Raw genomic sequence first — 20637 nt, forward strand, 5'->3', positions numbered from 1 at the left:
GGTTTGATGTGCAGTATGATATAACATGTCTGATCAAGGAAGGCTGTTTATCCCATGTATCAACAGTTGAAGAATACAAGAATACTCTATTGCCAGAGTTAAGCTACACGTTTCATCTGCATGTATGATGATAGTGAAGATTCATAACAGTTTGACTATTGTTGACCCAAAACACACAACATTTCCCTGAGATTTCCACCCAGAACAGTTTGAAGATGCAGCCAAACAAGAGTTTGTACAGTATAATACTGCCCTCACCTGGAGTGTTTTTCAAAAGGCAAGTGTTGGGATAATGACAAGTTGACAACATTCTTTAGGATGGTAAACCATTTATTTTAATTTGAGTGCGAGTTGACCATTCATTTATACAGTAGCTTTGCAAATCATTTTAAAGATATCTTTATAAAAAACAAAACATCTGTAAAATAAGGGAACCCTCTTTCGGTACCAATTTCTGTAACATTATTAGAAAATAGCACTGTTGTAACTCTTTAATTACATTTAAAAACAATTTTGTGTTAACATTAGGAAGACATAATATAAAGTCAATTAAATCAATCTACAGGATAAGTCTATACAGCTGAGGCCAACCAATGGCCTACATACACAAAGTAACATAAAACAATTTGTGAAGTAAAAATATATCCATGTTCCTGCCGCAGTCTTTCAACACTAACCGTTAAATAATTATAGTGTATGTAAGCTTTAGGTTTTGTCTTAAATTATATTAGTTCTAACGTTTCAAATTGTACAACTTCCTTATTTGTTTTACTTTAAATGTCCATTAACAATATGGTTCCTTATTACTACGCTGAACAAACGATTAGTCAGCTTATATTATGGGCTGTCACAAAATCACTTAGATAATCAACAGAACACAGTTAAAATGCACATCATTGTGTATGGGGAAAATGGTGCGACGCTGAATAAGGTCTATGTAACACAGCTAGATAGCTGACTAGCAGACACCACATTTGAGTTTCAATTTAACTAATGTCTTGTGGTTGGACAACTAAACCCATCACCGACATGTAGGCTAGCTATAGCGATTTCACATTTACTCCGTACAGTTTCCGTACCACTCCATGTGTTGTCCCATTAGAGATAAGGTTGGTACCATTGGGTACCCATAAACACACGTTGGAGGGGTTCACCAGCGTCATGTAGTCTAACAAAGTTCTGCATCACATTTAGTTGAACATTAAATCATTAATACTACCGTGTACTAATGTTGACCATCGTCATGATCAACAATCAATACGTATTCAATTATTTTCTGTTCTCAAATAAAAATAGGGCAAAGTGTTGAAGGAACTCTAAAAACCAGGTACAGTAAAGGCATCTTGGGAACATTCTCGCTTTAGGGAACGACAGAGAATGGATGTGAGGAACAAAACAGGACATCCTTTGTCACAATCGCCGTCTGTTCCTCTTGTCCTTCCTATTCTGATAGTCAGTGTTGGCACAGGGAACCTACAAAATGGCAGCTGAAATAGGCCTAAACCACTACACCTCGTCCAGCTAGTTCTTCTCCAGCTCTCCCTGTGGGTTGTCTGGTCAGGCAGATCAACGCTGGAGTACAGTAGTACCAGTAGTCCCATGGATTCATATGCAAGGGGTTGGACCGATGGAGGTCACCTCTAGTCCATGGTTTTAACAGTAAGTGGTTTGGCCAAGAGGCCAAATCCCTAGTCCATGGTTTTAGATGCAAGTCGTTTATCTATCGGCCACACTTCTAGTCTGTGGTTTTAACAATGACTGGATAGACTGAGGGGCCACATCCATAGTCCCTTGTTTTAACAATGACTGGATGGACTGAGGGGCCATATCCATAGTCCATGGTTAGACAGGCTATACATCTAGTCCATGGTTAGACAGGCTATACCTCTAGTCCATGGTTAGACAGGCTATACCTCTAGTCCATGGTTAGACAGGCTATACCTCTAGTCCATGGTTAGACAGGCTTTACCTCTAGTCCATGGTTAGACAGGCTTTACCTCTAGTCCATGGTTTCAGATGTAGCCATCAATAGTGTTCCTTACAGGAGAGGAACAGGCTTGTGCCAGGATAGGGGGCTGTGGAAATTGCAGTCACCAGGGGTCTGTGTGCACCGTATTGCAGTCCTGCAACCCCCCGGCTCAGTATTGCATTTAAGTGCTTGTTCTGCAGCCGGGCCAGGGAGAACAGCTAAGGCCGATGGAATCTGAGGAGTGGGGACAGAGGAAAGTCATAATGTGCACTGGCTAAGAAGATCTAGGCTTTCAACTTGCAAAATTTCAACCACAGTTCGAGTTTTAGAGAAACCTTGGTTCGTTTGGGGTCCCGGTCAGGGTATAGGTAAATAAAATAAAATATTGGTATTGGATAGGACTCTAACCTGGTGTAGATCCTGCTCTCTTCGTGAACCTCCATCTCAGAGCTCTTGAACTCGTTCAGTTCCTTGCGGATGGCAGCCTAGATTGAATAGAATAGAGAGCAAAGATTGAGTCAGGTGTTATGTGATGCACTGTACAGGCAGCAGGTCTACTCGTTAAGAGCAGGTCTACTCGTTAATAATGTACTGTACAGAAACAGATCAAATGATCAGTGCCTACAGTTCAGAATTCCATCTTTCTTGGATATGAATAAAATGAAAATGGAGCCAAAGAGTATGTTGTTCTCTCCAGCTGTCAGACGTATTTGCAACAGCACACTGCCTCATATCCAAATCCTGGAACCTCAAAACTCATAAATATCAACCTCTTAAGATATTAACTTGTCAATAAAAGTCCTGCAAATTAAAAAAACTAAACAGCAAATGTTTTAAGATCTCAGTTTTAATCTAAGAAAAGGTCAAATTATTTTTTTCCTCAGGGATTTTGAACCTCAATAGCAGAAAGTATGCAATAATTTATGTTTCAACCTCTTCTCCTAGCTTAACTGGTCCAGGTAATACTCTGGGGACAACTCAGCAAAGCCATTAAGCAGTGGTTATACTGCATTCTTGGGATTTTAGTTTGACACAGTATACAGTTGAAGTCGGAAGTTATTAATACTCGTTTTTCAACCACTCCAAATATTTCTTCTTAACAAACTATAGTTTGGCAAGTCAGATAGGACATCTACTTTGTGCATGACACAAGTAATTTTTCCAACAATTGTTTTACAGACAGATTATTTCACTTATAATTCACTGTATCACAATTCCAGTGGGTCAGAAGTTTACAAACACTAAGTTGACTGTGCCTTTAAACAGCTTGGAAAATTCCATAAAATGATGTCATGGCTTTAGAAGCTTCTGATAGGCTAATTGACATCATTTGAGTCAATTGGAGGTGTACCTGTGGACGTATTTCAAGGCCTACCTTCAAACTCAGTGCCTCTTTGCTTGACATCATAGGAAAACCAAAATAAATCAGCCAAGACCTCAGAAAAAAAATTGTAGACCTCCACAAGTCTGGTTCATCCTTGGGAGCAATTTCCAAACGGCCTGAAGTACCACGTTCATCTGTACAAACAATAGTACGCAAGTATAAACACCATGGGACCACACAGCCGTCATACCGCTGAGGAAGGAGACGCGTTCTGTCTCCTAGAGATGAACGTACTTTGGAAAAGTTAAAATCAATCCCAGAACAACAGCAAAGTACCTTGTGAAGATGGTGGAGGAAACGGGTAAAAAAGTATCTATATCCACAGTAAAACAAGTCCTATATAGACATAACCTGAAAGGCCGCTCAGCAAGGAAGAAGCCACTGCTCCAAAACCGCCATAAAAAAGCCAGACTAAGGTTTGCAACTGCACATGGGGACAAAGATCGTACTTTTTGGAGAAATGTCCTCTGGTCTGATGAAACAAAAATAGAACTGTTTGGCCATAATGACCATCGTTATGTTTGGAGGAAAAAGGGGGATGCTTGCAAGCCAAAGAACACCATCCCAACCGTGAAGCACGGGGGTGGCAGCATCATGTTGTCAGGGTGCTTTGCTGCAGGAGGGACTGGTGCACTTCACAAAATAGATGGCATCATGAGAAAGGAAAATTATGTGGATATATTGAAGCAACATCTCAAGACATCAGTCAGGAAGTTAAAGCTTGGTCGCAAGTGGGTCTTCCAAATGGACAATGACCCCAAGCATACTTCCAAAGTTGCGACAAAATGGCTTAAGGACAACAAAGTCAAGGTATTGGAGTGGCCATCACAAAGCCCTGACCTCAATCCTATAGAAAATGTGTGGGCAAAACTGAAAAAGCGTGTGCGAGAAAGGATGCCTACAAACCTGACTCAGTAACACCAGCTCTGTCAGGAGGAATAGGCCAAAATTCCCCCAACTTATTGTGGGAAGCTTGTGGAACGCGACCCAATATGTTTGACCCAAGTTAAACAATTTAAAGGCAATGCTACCAAATACTAATTGAGTGTATGTAAACTTCTGACCCACTGGGAATGTGATGAAAGAAATAAAAGCTGAAATAAATCACTCTATTATTCTGATATTTCACATTCTTAAAATGAAGTGGTGATCCTAACTGACCTAAGACAGGGAATTTTTACTAGGATTTATTGTCAGGAATTGTGAAAAACTGAGTTTAAATGTATTTGGCTAAGGTCTACGTAAACTTCCGTCTTCAACTGTATGTCTGGAATTCAAAACCCTGCTGAAATGGTTAAGTAAAGAACCTCAGGACTTCCTAGTATAAAGGTACAAAGATTTCTCACTCTATACTATAGTTGAAGAGCACTGTTACCATTTTTTACAATCTACAATGTATTTGGTTAGTCGCTTAACTGCGACTCACCTTGTCGGAGGGAGTGAGCTTGGTCCAAGGTTTGTCTGCACGGCGGTCGTAGTCTTGAGTCGTGGTACACTCTACATACTCATGGAAACGCAGGATCTTCCTGGCCTGAAGCTCTGCTATGGTGGGCCTCTGGGACAGCTGGGAGGAGGTAGACAGAAAACACACTGAGTGACTGTCGAACTAAAATGATAAACTCTGGTTAGTTACATTTCAGTGTTTTATTTGTATATCTGTGTACGATTGCTTTGTTACCGGTGTGTGTGTATGCACGTTGGTGTACTGTATCTAAATGTGTTTCAATTCTGCAGTGTTTGTGTGTGTGTTAGGTGTGTGTGTGTGAGTGAGTGAGTAAGGCTAACCTTTCTGGTGAGTCTGCGTTTGATCTCGCTCCGCTCTGCCCTGATATCAGCTTCGTTCCTGGCTACAATAAGACAAGACATTCCATCCCATCAGAGACAGAACAATAACATGCCTCTAGTCAGAGAGAGAGAAAGAGAAAATAGTAGACTGGACCAGGGTCTATATTCACTAAGCCTATCAGAATAGGAGTGCTGATCTAGAATCTGTTTTTCCTTTTTAGATCATAATGAATATTATTATATTGTCAGGGGGGGACCTGATCCTAGACCAGCACTCCAGGCCATGAGCTTCTCCTGGCGTCTACACAGCACAGGAGTAACGGGAGTCGTTTTAATCAGTCTTTACCCTCTGGGACAAGGAAGTGCATTGTCTTAGATACACTGCAGTCTGAATATTATGGTGTCCTTTTACAGAGCTGTCTAAGGACAACGCTTTTAAGTAGTGCTTTCAGAGTCTTAAGATAACGAGAAGACAAACGTGAAAAACTTTACCTGCAGGCTACATGAGTGAAAATACCTTTTGGACAATATGATATCAAATTCTAAAAAGTGTTGGCACTACCGTTTTGGTGCCAATGCTAAACTCAAGAACAAACAAGTGCAATGGTCAAATTGCACCATGAATCAAGCCATCGCTTTTATTGTATGTAAGTACACGTACAGACCACAAGGGGGCATCTATAGGGCAGACAGACTAATGTATCGTAATCGATCGTTTTGGGTTACTAGTAAAACCAGAGAGATGCTTGTCTATCTTGAGGTGAAGGACATTAAAGCAACTGCGAGTGTAGATGAAGCATGAAGTTGATATTGACAAAAAATAAAAGTGACAGAGAAAGAGGGAAAGAGAGTTACCTGGAAGGATGTTTCTCTGCTCCAACTCCTCTGCTGTGGGTCTCTGACTCAACCTCCTGATTAGAGAAACACACAACACACGTTTAGGGTAGTGGAACACCACCCTCCCCAATTCACACTGATCTCTAGATGTAGTTACCTGTTGAGCGTGGTACCGATCTTGTTCTTGAGTGCCTCCCACTGCTCCCTGCTCTGCAAGCCGACTCCGTCTTGTACCGGTCCTCCCTCCCGCTCATCTCTCTCCTGCTGTCTCTCCAGCTTCAAAGCCAAGGTGTCCTTCCTTGTCACACGGCTGGCCAAGGCACCTGGGTGGTGCAGACAAACAGTTCCAGTAACATGGGACAATACCTTCGCTCTCCATCACATTTGAAAATTGTAAACTTCTCAGATTACACTTCTCATTTGGGTTAGCTTTACCTGCAAGTAGTAAAATATATGCAATGAAGGAAGAAAATAGAAAAACCGATTTGGAATTTCCCTTATTTATACTGTTTTTACTAATAACGAAAGGGCCTTCCTTGATAGTACTGTACTTACTTTGAGTTTGACTTCTGAGATTGAAATCAACACCAGACCCACGTGACATTATCACCAGACTTCAGATCTACTCACTAAATCAACACCAGATCCATGTGACATTATCACCAGACTTCAGATCTACTCACTAAATCAACACCAGATCCATGTGACATTATCACCAGACTTCAGATCTACTCACTAAATCAACACCAGATCCACGTGACATTATCACCAGACTTCAGATCTACTCACTAAATCAACACCAGATCCACGTGACATTATCACCAGACTTCAGATCTACTCACTAAATCAACACCAGATCCATGTGACATTATCACCAGACTTCAGATCTACTCACTAAATCAACACCAGATCCATGTGACATTATCACCAGACTTCAGATCTACTCACTAAATCAACACCAGACCCACGTGACATTATCACCAGACTTCAGATCTACTCACTAAATCAACACCAGATCCATGTGACATTATCACCAGACTTCAGATCTACTCACTAAATCAACACCAGACCCACGTGACATTATCACCAGACTTCAGATCTACTCACTAAATCAACACCAGATCCACGTGACATTATCACCAGACTTCAGATCTACTCACTAAATCAACACCAGATCCACGTGACATTATCACCAGACTTCAGATCTACTCACTAAATCAACACCAGATCCACGTGACATTATCACCAGACTTCAGATCTACTCACTAAATCAACACCAGATCCATGTGACATTATCACCAGACTTCAGATCTACTCACTAAATCAACACCAGATCCATGTGACATTATCACCAGACTTCAGATCTACTCACTAAATCAACACCAGATCCATGTGACATTATCACCAGACTTCAGATCTACTCACTAAATTAACACCAGACCCACGTGACATTATCACCAGACTTCAGATCTACTCACTAAATCAACACCAGATCCATGTGACATTATCACCAGACTTCAGATCTACTCACTAAATCAACACCAGATCCATGTGACATTATCACCAGACTTCAGATCTACTTACTTGGCGGATCATCGTCCTCGTCTTCATCGTCATCTCTGTAGAGGATGGGCCCGTCAGAGTCTGTCTCCTCATCCTCCTCACTGCTGTCTCCGGGCCCCCGGCCCTCTGGGATTACACTGACCCTGGGATCAACCACCAGACCCCTCCTGCTCCTGGGCTCCAGCTCAGGCTGCCTGGGGGGCAGCATCCGTCTGGGATGAAGCTTCTCCAACTCCTCCTCAATGTCAAAGTCATCATCCTCAGGTCTGGAGAGAGAGGGAGAAATGTTAACAATTGAATCTGACTGTTGAATAGAGTGTGATCAAGTGGGTATGAAGTATGCATATACAGTTGAAGTCGGAAGTTTACATACACTTAGGTTGGAGTCATTAAAACTCGTTTTTCAACCACCACAAACTTCTTGTTAACAAACTATAGTTTTGGCAAGTTGGTTAGGACATCTACTTTGTGCATGACAAGTAATTTCTTCAACAATTGTTTACAGACAGATTATTTCACTTACAATTCACTGTATCACAATTCCAGTGGGTCTGAAGTTTACATACATTAAGTTGACTGTGCCTTTAAACAGCTTGGAAAATTCCAGAAAATTACGTAATGGCTTTAGAAGTTTCTGATAGGCTAATTGACATCATTTGAATCAGTTGGAGGTGTACCTGTGGATGTATTTCAAGGCCTACCTTCAAACTCAGAAGAAATAAGCTAAGACTTCAGAAAAATAAATTGTAGACCTCGACAAGTCTGGTTCATCCTTGGGAGCAATTTCCAAACACCTGAAGGTACCACGTTCATCTGTACAAACAATAGTATGCAAGTATAAACCCCATGGGACCACGCAGCCGTCATACCGCTCAGGAAGGAGACGCGTTCTGTCTCCTAGAGATGAACGTATTTTGGTGCGAAAAGTGCAAATCAATCCCAGAACAACAGCAAAGGACCTTGTGAAGATGCTGGAGGAAACAGGTAGAAAAGTATCTATATCCAGAGTAAAACGAGTCCTATATAGACATAACCTGAAAGGCCGATCAGCAAGGAAGAAGCCACTGCTCCAAAACCACGATAAAAAAGCCAGACTACAGTGTGCAACTGCACATGGGGACAAAGATCGTACTTTTTGGAGAAATGTCCTCTGATCTGATGAAACAAAAATAGAACTCTTTGGCCATAATGACCATTGTTATGTTTGGAGGAAAAAGGGGGAGGCTTGCAAGCCGAAGAACATCATCCCAACTGTGAAGCACGGGGGATGGCAGCATCTTGTTGTGGGGGTGCTTTGCTGCAAGAGGGACTGGTGCACTTCACAAAATAGATGGCATCATGAGAAAGGAAAATTATGTGGATATATTGAAGCAACATCTCAAGACATCAGTCAGGAAGTTAAAGCTTGGTAGTAAATGGGTCTTCCAAATGGACAATGACCCCAAGCATACTTCCAAAGTTGTGGCAAAATGGATTAAGGACAACAAAGTCAACGTATTGGAGTGGCCATCACAAAGCCCTGACCTCAATCCCATAGAAAATGTGTGGGCAGAACTGAAAAGGCGTGTGCGAGCAAGGAGGCCTACAAACCTGACTCAGTTACACCAGCTCTGTCAGGAGGAATGGGCCAAAATTCGCCCACCTATTGTGGGAAGCTTGTGGAACGCGACCCAAAACGTTTGACCCAAGTTAAACAATTTAAAGGCAATGCTACCAAATACTAATTGAGTGTATGTAAAATTCTGACCCACTGGGAATGCGATGAAAGAAATAAAAGTTGAAATAAATCACTCTACTATTATTCTGACATTTCACATTCTGAAAATAAAAGTGGTGATCCTAACTGACCTCAGACAGGGAATTTTTACTAGGATTAAATATCAGGAATTATGAATAACTGAGTTTAAATGTATTTGGCTAAGGTGTATGTACACTTCCGACTTCAACTGTACATGTCTTTTTCTATTGCAATGATCAGAGTCACATTTTCAGCTGAGCGTAAATATTGTTCCCGCTTGTACTGTGGTAATAGATATGCTGTGACAATATGGAAGTATGATGAAGTAGTGTACTCACAGTCTGAGGGGTTCTATGGTGACGGGTAGGGAGCGTCGGCCTCCAGGCTCAGTGAGGAACTCTGGGGGGGGACTCAAACAGCATGGAGTGGGCTCTCTGGGACCCATCTGGGTTAGCCTGAGCCGGGCTGGGGGAGCACAGGGCCCGCTGGATCAGGATGTGAAGGGGGATGGCTGGGACTGAGGCTGGGGGGTGGCTGGGCGGCTCTGTGGTGGGGCTGGGAGGGTCCTTCTGAGGGAAGGGGAGTGGGTCCGGGAGGGGGGCGGAGGCAGGGTTGGGGAGCGGTAAGTGGGGGTGGGAACTGGGAGTGGACGTGGGTATATGGGACAGAGGTCGGGGTGCTGGTGCAGGGTCAGAGGTGGGTAGTTGGAATCCTACTGCCCTGAGGGTGTCCCTGGTGTCGTCTCGGTCTGTGCTGGGGGGTACGGAGACAGTAGGTATGGGGACTGGGACAGGGACAGAACCAGAGGGCCCGAGGTCTCTGGCTCAGGGGACGGGTCGCCAGAGTGGTGCTTGGTGACGGGGGTCATCCTCTTGGGCGGAGTGGGAGGAGAGCGCCTGGTGGGGGCAGGAACAACGATGATACCACTGCCAGCCTGAGAGAGTTCCGCTATGGAACAAAACACACAACAGAATGAATAGTAGTCATTTACAAGTACTGACATGCAGTAGACACAGAACAGAACTGACAGAGAAAGAGAGTGTTATTAATCTGAAATAGAAAAGGCATCACATTCACACTCAAGCAACCTGGTTAAAGGATTAACATGACTTGTTTAGTTTCATGAAGGCACAATGCACGATTTACCAGTGGATGGATGGAACATATTTAAAAAGCATGATATCAGGCCTGGACATTAGCAAAATGGTACACATCTAACCCTACGGTTTAGATGGAAATCATCCACAGCAGTATTCAAGCCTGACTCATTTGAAAACAACCAGAAAAGCATTTTATTAGTCCGAATCCATTATTTTGAAGTCATTTCACACGTCTCCGCAGTCTCTCTTGACCTTTCACCTTTCATCGAAGTCAAAGATTACACAACTAACAAGCTGGGGCACACTGCCTGGCAGTTATCTTAACTTCCATGCATTGTTTTCATTCCAGCCAAGTCAAGTTAGTTCAGTCAGTTCAGCCACAACTCAATCCGACATGCAATGAATGAAGTAGTAGGGGACCATCGATCTATGCTGGTGGTGCTTCACACCATGGGCAGAATGGGGAACAGTTATCCAGTTGTTATAGACACCGGTTGGGCATTAGACTTGGTGGTGTGGAGCGGTTATGGTTATTCAGAAGGACAGCGTCACACCATGGCAGGCTTGGGTTGTGCCCCACAGGACAGGGTACCTGAGCAGGCTGGTTCAGCCCGTCGGCGGTGGAGGTAGGTGGGCAGGGAAAGGTACAGGCTCAGCTCCCCCTGCCTTCTCCAGCTAGTACAGTAGTGATGAGGAAGGGGACCTTGGACCCTGGAGGCCCTGTTCAATGTGGACACTGACAGAGATGAGGGAGGTCAAGGCCTTCAGCAGGCTGCTTGAAGGTGCGGGACACTGAATAACTGGTCACTGTTGCCCAGCTAGGCAGATCAATTAATATCTAAACTAATATCTTACTAAATCCAATATTTAGCCTCTAAGGATAGAAAGCTGACAGATAAGTACATGATTGTCTGGTGAGGATGTAGACCTATTGTATGTACATATTGTGATGATACATAAACCACTGTTCTCCAACAGAGAGAATGGATGTTTGCAATATGACCAATGACAGGGTTATATACACTGAGTGTACAAAACATTAGGAACACCTTCCTAATATTGAGTTGCACCCCCCTTTTCCCTCAGAACAGCCTCAATTCGTAGGGGCTTGGGCTCTGCAAAATGTCGAAAGCATGCCACAGGGACACTGGCCCATGTTGACTCCAACACTTCCCACAGTTGTGTCAAGTTGGCTGGATATCCTTTGGGTGGTGGACCATTCTTGATACACACGGGAAACTGTTGAGTGTGAAAAACCTTGCAGTGTTGCAGTTCTTGACACACTCAAAAACCATTTCCCCTGGCACCTACTACCATAACCTGTTCAAAAGGCACTTAAATCTGTTGTCTTGCCCATTCACCCTCAATGGCACACATACATAATCCATGTCTCAATTGTCCCAAAGCTTAAACATCATTACTTAACCCGTCTCCTCCCCTTGATTTACACTCATTGAAGTGGATTTAACATGTGACATCAATAAGGGATCATAGCATTCACCTGGTCAGTCTGTGTCATGGAAAGAGCAGGTGTTCCTAATGTTTTGTACACTGTGTGTGTATATGATATAGCCACTGACCCCTGGGATTAGCCAGGAGGCATGGAGGGAAAATAACAGCAGCTGCAGGACTTAAGACTTGCTGAGTGGGAAGAACTGAACCGTGAGGTGTGTGTCAGTGTGTCACTGTAGCAGCCAATCAGAATACAGACTCTGAAAGCCTATCAGAGAGGAGATCCAAATGATGAATACTATCCTTTCCGCAGTACACAACTTTATGTTCAGCAGATGTCCGCTGTATGAATGTTGAGTGAGTGTGAAATGGAGTAACGCATCTATGAGGACCACACCTTCAGAATGGCATAGGAATTTTCTAATTGCGTCACAACAACTGTTACTATATTGACTGTTGGGATGGGCTCCGACCTAGGGCAGCTGCAGCATGCTGGGTCAGAAGACACAGAACACTGAGGCAGCCAATCAGAGCACTGGACGCTCCGGAGTCACTCCCAGCCTGTCGGAGGAGTGCCAGTGCGGCAATGTGTGTGCGTATGTTGTGCTTGCATAAACGCGGCAAAGACAAACCCTTGCCTGCCCCTCTCTTTGGAGACTGTCTCGATGTACACTGAAAATGCAGACTAGGGCCTTTTCTCGTTTGGGCAAAAGTCTGTCCTCCGCCCTCCCTTCTCAGTGAGCCGGAAACTGATGAGTGGTTGAGGAGTGTGTCAAATTGCTAATAGGCAAACGGAAGATGGTTCTCCCCTCCTCGATAGCCTCCTTTTGGCGAGGAAGCACAAGTGTCTCCTACCGGAGCACTTTGCGGCAGAGTTTTGAAATCTGTCACACCCCCTTTGAATCAGCTGTTGTTTTCTTGAAGGAGAAAATTATGCAAACATTTAAAAACAATATGCTACTGAAAATGTCTTGCACAACTAACTTAATTTGTTTTATCACTTCGCACTAATTTTGGGATCCACCTCTGTAAACGTAATTTGCCTGATGACGAGTGAGTGGAGAAGGCGAGTCACTTCATACAAGAGCATTTTCATCCACATTCCCTCTCCTCGATTACCTTTGACCTTTTTCAAAAGGAGGACGACAGACGAGAGGACGCAGGATTTGAGCAAATCCAGGAGAAAAGGCCTAGGTACTGTATAGAACAACACCCTGCGTTTCAGTACGCATCGAGACTAACCATTATACAGAAAAAGACACTTAAAAACAACAGTCTCATTGCTTTGGGTTCAAAAAGGTCAAACATAATTGTAACACTTTACTTGAAGGGTACGGGACTTAACTCATCCATAAACCCACGTAGTACAATTAAACGCAGTACATTATGGAGTGAAACAGCAGTACAAACAGGGAGCAGAGGCAGGGTAAACTCACCAAGCAGAGGCAGGGTAAACTCACCAAGCAGAGCAGGGTTGCTGTTGCGGTTGGTGGGTTTGGGTGGGGGTACAGGTGGCTGCTTGGCATGGGGGGGTACGGGGGGAGGAGTGGCCGATTCCCCCCGTGGTGGAGGAGGGGGGTACCTGGATGGACCGTACAGGGGGGGATAGGGTTGGAGTGGGTGGGAGGAGGGTCATCACTGATGACCAGGGAGACAGTCCTGGTGGGCTTGGCCACCGCTACAGCAGGGGAGATAGAGGAGGAGGGTGGGGTGGAGGTCTGGACAGGCTCCGTGGAGGTGGTGATAGTGGGGTGGCTCTTAGGAGGGAGCATGGCCTGTTTGGTAGGAGGCGGCTCTCTACGGGAGGAGTCACGGGTGGAGTCAGGATCTGGGGTGTGGCCAGGGGCGAAGCGGACACCAGTGGACTCTACAGACAGGAACAGGACACACACAGAGAGAGGTCAGGAGGACAAAAGGAGTTTCTATTTCCCCTGGTCCCGGGGCTCAAAGTGCAACCACAACAAGCATACTGTTACTGTACAGTGCTAAGCACATAGAACACAGAGCGGAGATAAGCTGCAACTCAACGTTGGACAGTAAGCAGCTTTTTAACAGATTAACTAAAGACGGATTCTGGTCAGGTCCATACACACTTCACAGGGGTGAGAACAAGGAGATTCACAGAGTTACCAGATATACATAACCGAATCTCCTAGACACTCAACTAGCAGACAGTAACACACTGCACTTGCAAAGTGCCCAATAAACTGGGTGGAACTTGAGAGCAACCTTCAGACGTACATGTAAATGCATTGAATTTTACGTCACAGGCTGTTTTTTACCTGCTCGTCCGCGGGTCTCCCCTACTTTGGTCTCCTCAGATGGCATGTACCTGGGCAGGGTGCTCCCGCGGTAAGCCTCAGAGGCAGGGCGGACCCTGCTACGGAGGTCCTCTGAGGAGGTCTTCTGGAGACTCTGCCTTAGCTCCATCTCAGAGTGAAGTCTGACCACAGGATGACCCTCTTCTATAGGTCTCAAGAGGGTCTCTGGTTTAGCAGCCCTAGGAGGACTCCTCCTCCTATCCCTCTCCTCCCCTCTTTTTTCCCCATCATCTCTGCGATCACGATCATCTCTCCTTTCGTCTGACTTTTCACAAATTATTATCTTGTACCGGTCGTCTTTTCTTTCCCGGTCATCTCTCCTGTCATCCCTCTTCTCTCGATCATCTCTCTTCACGTCTCTCCTGTCGTCTCTTTTCTCACGATCATCTCTTCTCTCGTTTCCCTCTCTTCTGTCATATTTTTCTCCTCTCTTCTCCTTGTCCTCCTTCTCCCCCTCTCGATCATCTCTGTCCCTCCTTTCCCTCTCCTCTCTCCGGTCTCTCTTTTCCCTGTTGTCGCTTTCCTCCCTCTCCCGCCGATCTTCCCTGTCTCTCACCTCCCTCTCCCACCGATCCTTTCTTTCTCTCTCCTCCCTCTCATCACGAGGATCTCTCCTCTCCTCTCTCTTGTCCTCTTTCCCGTTTCTCCTCTCCTCTCTCTTGTCCTCCTTCCCGTCTCTCCTCTCCTCTCTCTTGTCCTCCTTCCCGTCTCTCCTCTCCTCTCTCTTGTCCTCCTTCCCGTTTCTCCTCTCCTCTCTCTTGTCCTCCTTCCCGTCTCTCCTCTCCTCTCTCTTGTCCTCCTTCCCGTCTCTCCTCTCCTCTCGCTTGTCCTCTTTCCCGTCTCTCCTCTCCTCTCGCTTGTCCTCTTTCCCGTCTCTCCTCTCCTCTCGCTTGTCCTCTTTCCCGTCTCTCCTCTCCTCTCGCTTGTCCTCTTTCCCGTCTCTCCTCTCCTCTCGCTTGTCCTCTTTCCCGTCTCTCCTCTCCTCTCTCTTGTCCTCTTTATCCTCTTTCCGTTGCCTCCCCTCCTCCGGAGCAGGTCCCCTCGGTAGTGACCCTCCTCTCCTCTGTGACACGTCAGACGGCACTCTACTCCGTCTCTCCAGATCTATGGCCGATAGCCTGGCATGTGAGTCTACGTCCAGTGGGGCTCGGTTGGAGCGCGAGGCGTCAGAGGGCACCCGGCTCCTGCTCCGGGGGTCGTCTGAAGGGACGCTGCCCCGCCGTGGGTCCTCTCCCTGGGGTAGCCAGGTGGGGTTGAGCCCTGGGCCTGCCTCCCCCCGGGACATCTTGATCCCTGACTTTGAGACCTGGTCAACATCCATAGGTACTGGCTGGCCATTCTTCACCACCGGACCTTTGGAATGGTTCACATCGTTGCCCTCTGTCACACAGAAATACATTCTGATAAGGAATTTGAGGTCAGCAAAGATATTCTCTACAACTCAGCATTCTCTAAAAGTGTTACCCTACTATTAGTTTTGTTTCCCATTGATAAATTATAGGCTACTAGTATCTATGTAGGTCTTTGTCTACTCCACTATGATCAGGGCCCGTATCCACAAAGCATCTATGAGTAGGTGTGCTGATCTAGGATCTGTCCATGTAATCTTTTTTTATTATGATCAAAAGGCCTGATCCTAGACCAGCACTCCTACTGACAAGCTTTGTGGACACGGGCACTAGTCTGCATACCATTCTCTGGGAGTTCTTTCAGCACTCCTCTGTCGATCAGCTCCTGACGAGGTCTCCTTACTGAGATCTTCCTCTCCAACACTGAAAGTAAACAAATATGTTTAATTTCCCCGTAACAGAGGTGGCTTGATGAGTAACCTTGTCTGAGACGATGAAGACTTAAGCTCTCTTAAAGGTAACGTCTAGGCTTTAGCTCATCGGGCTAGCACAGTCTTGTTCAGAATCAGCAAGATATAAGAAAACGTTAAACTTCAACACGTCCTTACAGTGATGTACAATCCATCCATCAATTTGACTACTTCTAAAGGGGATGTACCTATTGAGGTTTCCAGAAACGTCTCACTGCTCTTCTTCTTCCTCCACTTCCAGGGCTTGAACATATTGCCGAAGCTGGAGAACTTGCCCTTGCGTTTGGAGGGAGGGGTTCCGCCTGATGAGTTCCCCCCCTCGCTCCCTGTCGTACTCTGCTGCAAGTCCACCTCATCATCTGGAGAGGGAGAAGTGAGTGGCATGACACGTATTACAAGACAGAAAATGAAGGCATGGGGAAAGAAAATGATAAAATAGGCCTACTGAATGTGCTGCCCTATTCGTAAAAAAGGGATACATTTCCTCTATAGACTAGGCCCTAACTAACTCTACAGTATGTCTCCAACAGTAGTGTTACAGAAGTTGGTATTTTATTAGGATCCCGATTAGCTGTTGCGAAAGCATCAGCTACTCTTCCTGGGGTCTACACAAAACATGACATTAATAGACAAGGACAGATCAAAGACAGAACTACATCAATTTAAAAAAGGAACACGTAGCCTACATATCAATAAATACACAAACTAACTTGGCCAAATAGAGGAGAGGCGTTGTGCTGTGAGGTGTTGCTTTATCTGTTTTTTTAAACCAGATTTGCTGTTTATTTGAGCAATATGAGATGGAAGGGAGTTCCATGTGATAACAGCTCTATATAATACTGTATGCTTTCTTGAAAATATTTCTGGATTTGGGGACTATGAAAAGACCCCTGGTGGCATGTCTGGTGGGGTAAGTGTGTGTCAGAGCTCTGTGTAAGTTGACTATGCAAACAATTTGGAATTGAACACATTAATGTTTCTTATAAAAAGAAGTGATGCAGTCAGTCTCTCCTCAACTCTTAGCCAAGAGTGCCGCTCTGTTTTGGGCCAGCTGCAGCTTAACTAGGTCTCTCCTTGCAGCACTCGACAGGACAAAACTAGAGCCTGTAGGACTATGAACTAGGCTTGAGCTAGTTGGTTCTACATTCCAGCGCCATCTTAGAGTACAGAGTGTGTGTCTTACTAGACCACAGTACAGACTGAGCGAGGCTTAAAGCTGAAGGCTGGTCTGAATTCCACTCTTATTGGCTGTTGAGTTGTACACGCTGGCAGAAATTCTTATGTAGGTAAGTTGATAAGTGCAGCAGCCAAATACGTATTAACACAAGAGTTCAACATCGAACTGAGTGGGAAAGTTTCAAAACTGTTTCAATACAAACATAAGCCCATCATAGTCAATGGTAAACACATAATTACCATAGAAACTGCATTTAAAGAGCAGAATAAACAACACACGTTTGAGAGGAGAGGGTTAGGTTACTCTCCCAGAAACAATGACTCATAACTGCTCTCCAGCTGATAACATCACCTGCTGTTGCAAATCATGTAACAGATCCAGGAAGACTGGGTGTGAAATATCCACCCATTCTTAGGTGATGAGTCGTCCTTGCACACACTCGTTGCACAAGAGGACGATGTTTAGGACACAGCAGGCTGATGGTTGACTGACAATCAAATGCACTACCTAAGGAACCAGCCAGGAAGCTTTGAATAGCATGAGGTTCCTACACAACCAGTTCACATTGAGTTCTATATAAAAACACCAGACATCTGTTACAGTCATCTGTGTTATATTGCTGAGGTCACACCAATCCAGTTTATGGGTCACACTTTAGGGCAGAGCCAATTTGCAACTTCATCCCCCTTCCATCTCTCCCTCACCCCCTTCTATTCTGACTCTTACCAGGCACCCTGGCATGCGAAAGAGGGATGAAAGGTAAGTGGAAAGCAACAGATCAAATTCACTCAATTGGCAATTTGACAGATTCAAAAAGAGCTAGAGGAAGAGAGAATGCATATCGTGCCCTCAGGTAAAATAACAATTCTGTCCACGCTCAGCGGTTTTGACAGACTAAATAGTAGGAATAGATAAAATAATGCTAAAAACAGGATAGAGAATAATGTTATAAAAGACTAGTAGAGAGAGATGGCAAAAATATAGAGGTTGGGAGACAAGACATAGCAAGTCAAGAGATACATTCCAAGATGGCGTAGCAGTAGGACGTGTGTGTTTGTCTTTGTCTTATCCTGTGTAAATAGATGCCTTTTTTCATATACATCTTAATCTCACTTTCTATCTACGAACTAAATATACTTTCCTGCAACCCGCCTCACCCAATGTGGTACGGATCTGCTATTTTTTAGACCTTATAACTGGAACCTCCATCTGAAGCTAGCCAGCTAACTAGCTACTAGTCTTTGTTAGCCAAGGCTAGCAGTCTTCACCTTTAGCTCGGTCACCAGCCAGCCTTAGCTCGGACAATACCTGCCAGTCTGCACAGTGAGATATCAACCCAGAGCATATCGGATTGCTCCTCTCTACCACATCACCAGATTCCTGCCGCTCTGGATCATTACACCGGATCATCGCAGCTAGCTAGCTGCAAACGAGTGGCTACTGTTAGCTAACGCCTCTGTCTTGAAGTAAGCATGAGCTAGCCTCGAGCTAGGCCCATATACCAGCTAATTATAGGGCTACAATACATCTTTTGCCAATTGGCCTGGACCCTTTATTGTTGACACAGAGCCCTGCCGATCCATCACGACTGGACTGCCGACATGATCGCCCGATGTGGTCTCAACAGGCTATTCTGTTATGATGTCGCCGAAGAACCATCTGCTATCCCCGGCCCGCTAGCTTTCAGGAACGCTGTGTCCCCTGCTCGCCTAGCGTAGTAGTGACGACTGAACGGCACCCTGACTCAACTACTGCTGCTCTTTTGACCCTATGATCACTCGGCTACATAGCTGATGCCCCCTGGACAGTTTCAATAACACGGTACCTCATTTTGTTTACCTGTCGGCCTCAGCCTCAGTTCCTGTATGTACCTAACTGACCCACTGTGCCATTTACACGTTGTTGTCTTAGCTCTCCTGATCAAGACCTGTGATTGCTTTATGCCTCTCTCTGTCAATATGCCTTGTCTACTGCTATCTTGGCTAGTTCTTATTGTTTTATTTCCCTGTAGAGCCCTCAGTCCCACTCAATATGCATTAGATAACTCTTTTGTCCCTTCCCACACACGTGGAGACCTCACCTGTCTTAACTGGTGACTCCAGAGAAGAAACCGCTCATCGTCACTCAACGCCTAGGTATACCTCCACTGTACTCACATTCTACCATACCCTTGTCTGTACATTATGCCCTGAATCTATTCCACCACACCCAGAAATCTGCTCCTTTTATTCACTGCTCCCAACGCACTAGACGACCAGTTCTTATAGCCTTTAGCCGTACCCTCATCCTACTCCTCCTCTGTTCCTCAAGGTGATGTAGAGGTGAACCCAGGCACTGAAGCCCCCCAGTTCCACTCCTATTCCCCAGGCGCTCTCATTTGTGGACTTCTGTAACAGTAAAAGCCTTGGTTTCATGCATGTTTTCATCAGAAGCCTCCTCCCTAAGTTTGTTTTATTCACTGCTTTAGCACACTCCGCCAACCCTGATGTCCTAGCCATGTATGAATCCTGGCTTAGGATAGCCACCAAAAATGGCCATCCCAACTACAACATTTTCCGCCAAGATAGAACTGCCAATGGGGGTGGAGTTGCAATCTACCGCAGAGATAGTCTGCAGAGTTCTGTCATACTATCCAGGTCTGTGCCCAAATAGTTCGAGCTTATACTTAAAAAAAAATTCCACCTTTCCAGAAATAAGTGTCACTGTTGCCACTTGATATAGACCCCCCTCAGCCCCCAGCTGTGCCCTGGACACCATATGTGAATTAATTATTTATCTTCAGAGTTTGTACTGTTAGGTGACCTAAACTGGGATATGCTTAACACACCGGGCGTCCTACAATCTAAGCTAGATCGCCTCAATCTCACACAAATTATCAAAGGAACCTACCAGGTACAACCCTAAATTCGTAAACACGGGATATCATAGATATCATCCGGACCAACCTGCCCTCTAAATACACCTCTGCTGTCTTCAACCAGGATCTCAGCGATCACTGCCTCATTGCCTGTGTCCGTAATGGGTCCGCGGTCAAACGACCCCCCTCCATCACTGTCAAACGCTTCCTAACACACTTCAGCGAGCAGGCCTTTCTAATCGACCTGGCCCGGGTATCCTGGAAGGATATTGACCTCATTCCGTCAGTAGAGGATGCCTGGTTAGTCTTTAAAAGTGCTTTCCTCACCATCTTAAATAAGCATGCCCCATTCAAAAATGTTGAACTAAGAACAGATATAGCCCTTGGTTCACTTCAGACTTGACTGCCCTTGACCAGCACAAAAACATCCTGTGGTGTACTGCATTAGCATTGAATAGCCCCCGCAATATCCAACTTTTCAGGGAAGTTTGGAACCAATATACACATGCAGTTTGAAAAAGCTAGCCTTTGCTTTCCTAAGAGAAATGTTCATCCTGTAGCACAAACTCCAAAAAGATCTGGGACTCTAAAGTCCATGGAGAATAAGAGCACCTCCTCCCAGACGCCCACTGCAC

General features: G+C 45.0%; 1 protein-coding gene across 1 annotated transcript in view; it reads right to left on the reverse strand.

Moving 5' to 3' along the window:
• Nucleotides 1-312: 312 nt before the first annotated feature.
• LOC106588626 (phosphatase and actin regulator 4A) overlaps nucleotides 313-20637 on the reverse strand; it is a 33983-nt gene continuing 13658 nt past the window's right edge. The window contains 13 exon segments of the mRNA XM_045709210.1: nucleotides 313-2203; nucleotides 2378-2454; nucleotides 4780-4917; nucleotides 5139-5200; nucleotides 5994-6049; nucleotides 6133-6298; nucleotides 7560-7804; nucleotides 9615-9682; nucleotides 9684-10100; nucleotides 13265-13695; nucleotides 14111-15529; nucleotides 15841-15921; nucleotides 16157-16327. Coding sequence (XP_045565166.1) covers nucleotides 2188-2203; nucleotides 2378-2454; nucleotides 4780-4917; nucleotides 5139-5200; nucleotides 5994-6049; nucleotides 6133-6298; nucleotides 7560-7804; nucleotides 9615-9682; nucleotides 9684-10100; nucleotides 13265-13695; nucleotides 14111-15529; nucleotides 15841-15921; nucleotides 16157-16327 — 3347 coding nt within the window. The 3' untranslated portion in view covers nucleotides 313-2187.

The sequence above is a fragment of the Salmo salar genome, chromosome ssa27 (assembly GCF_905237065.1).
Source record: "Salmo salar chromosome ssa27, Ssal_v3.1, whole genome shotgun sequence".
Taxonomy (NCBI): domain Eukaryota; kingdom Metazoa; phylum Chordata; class Actinopteri; order Salmoniformes; family Salmonidae; genus Salmo; species Salmo salar.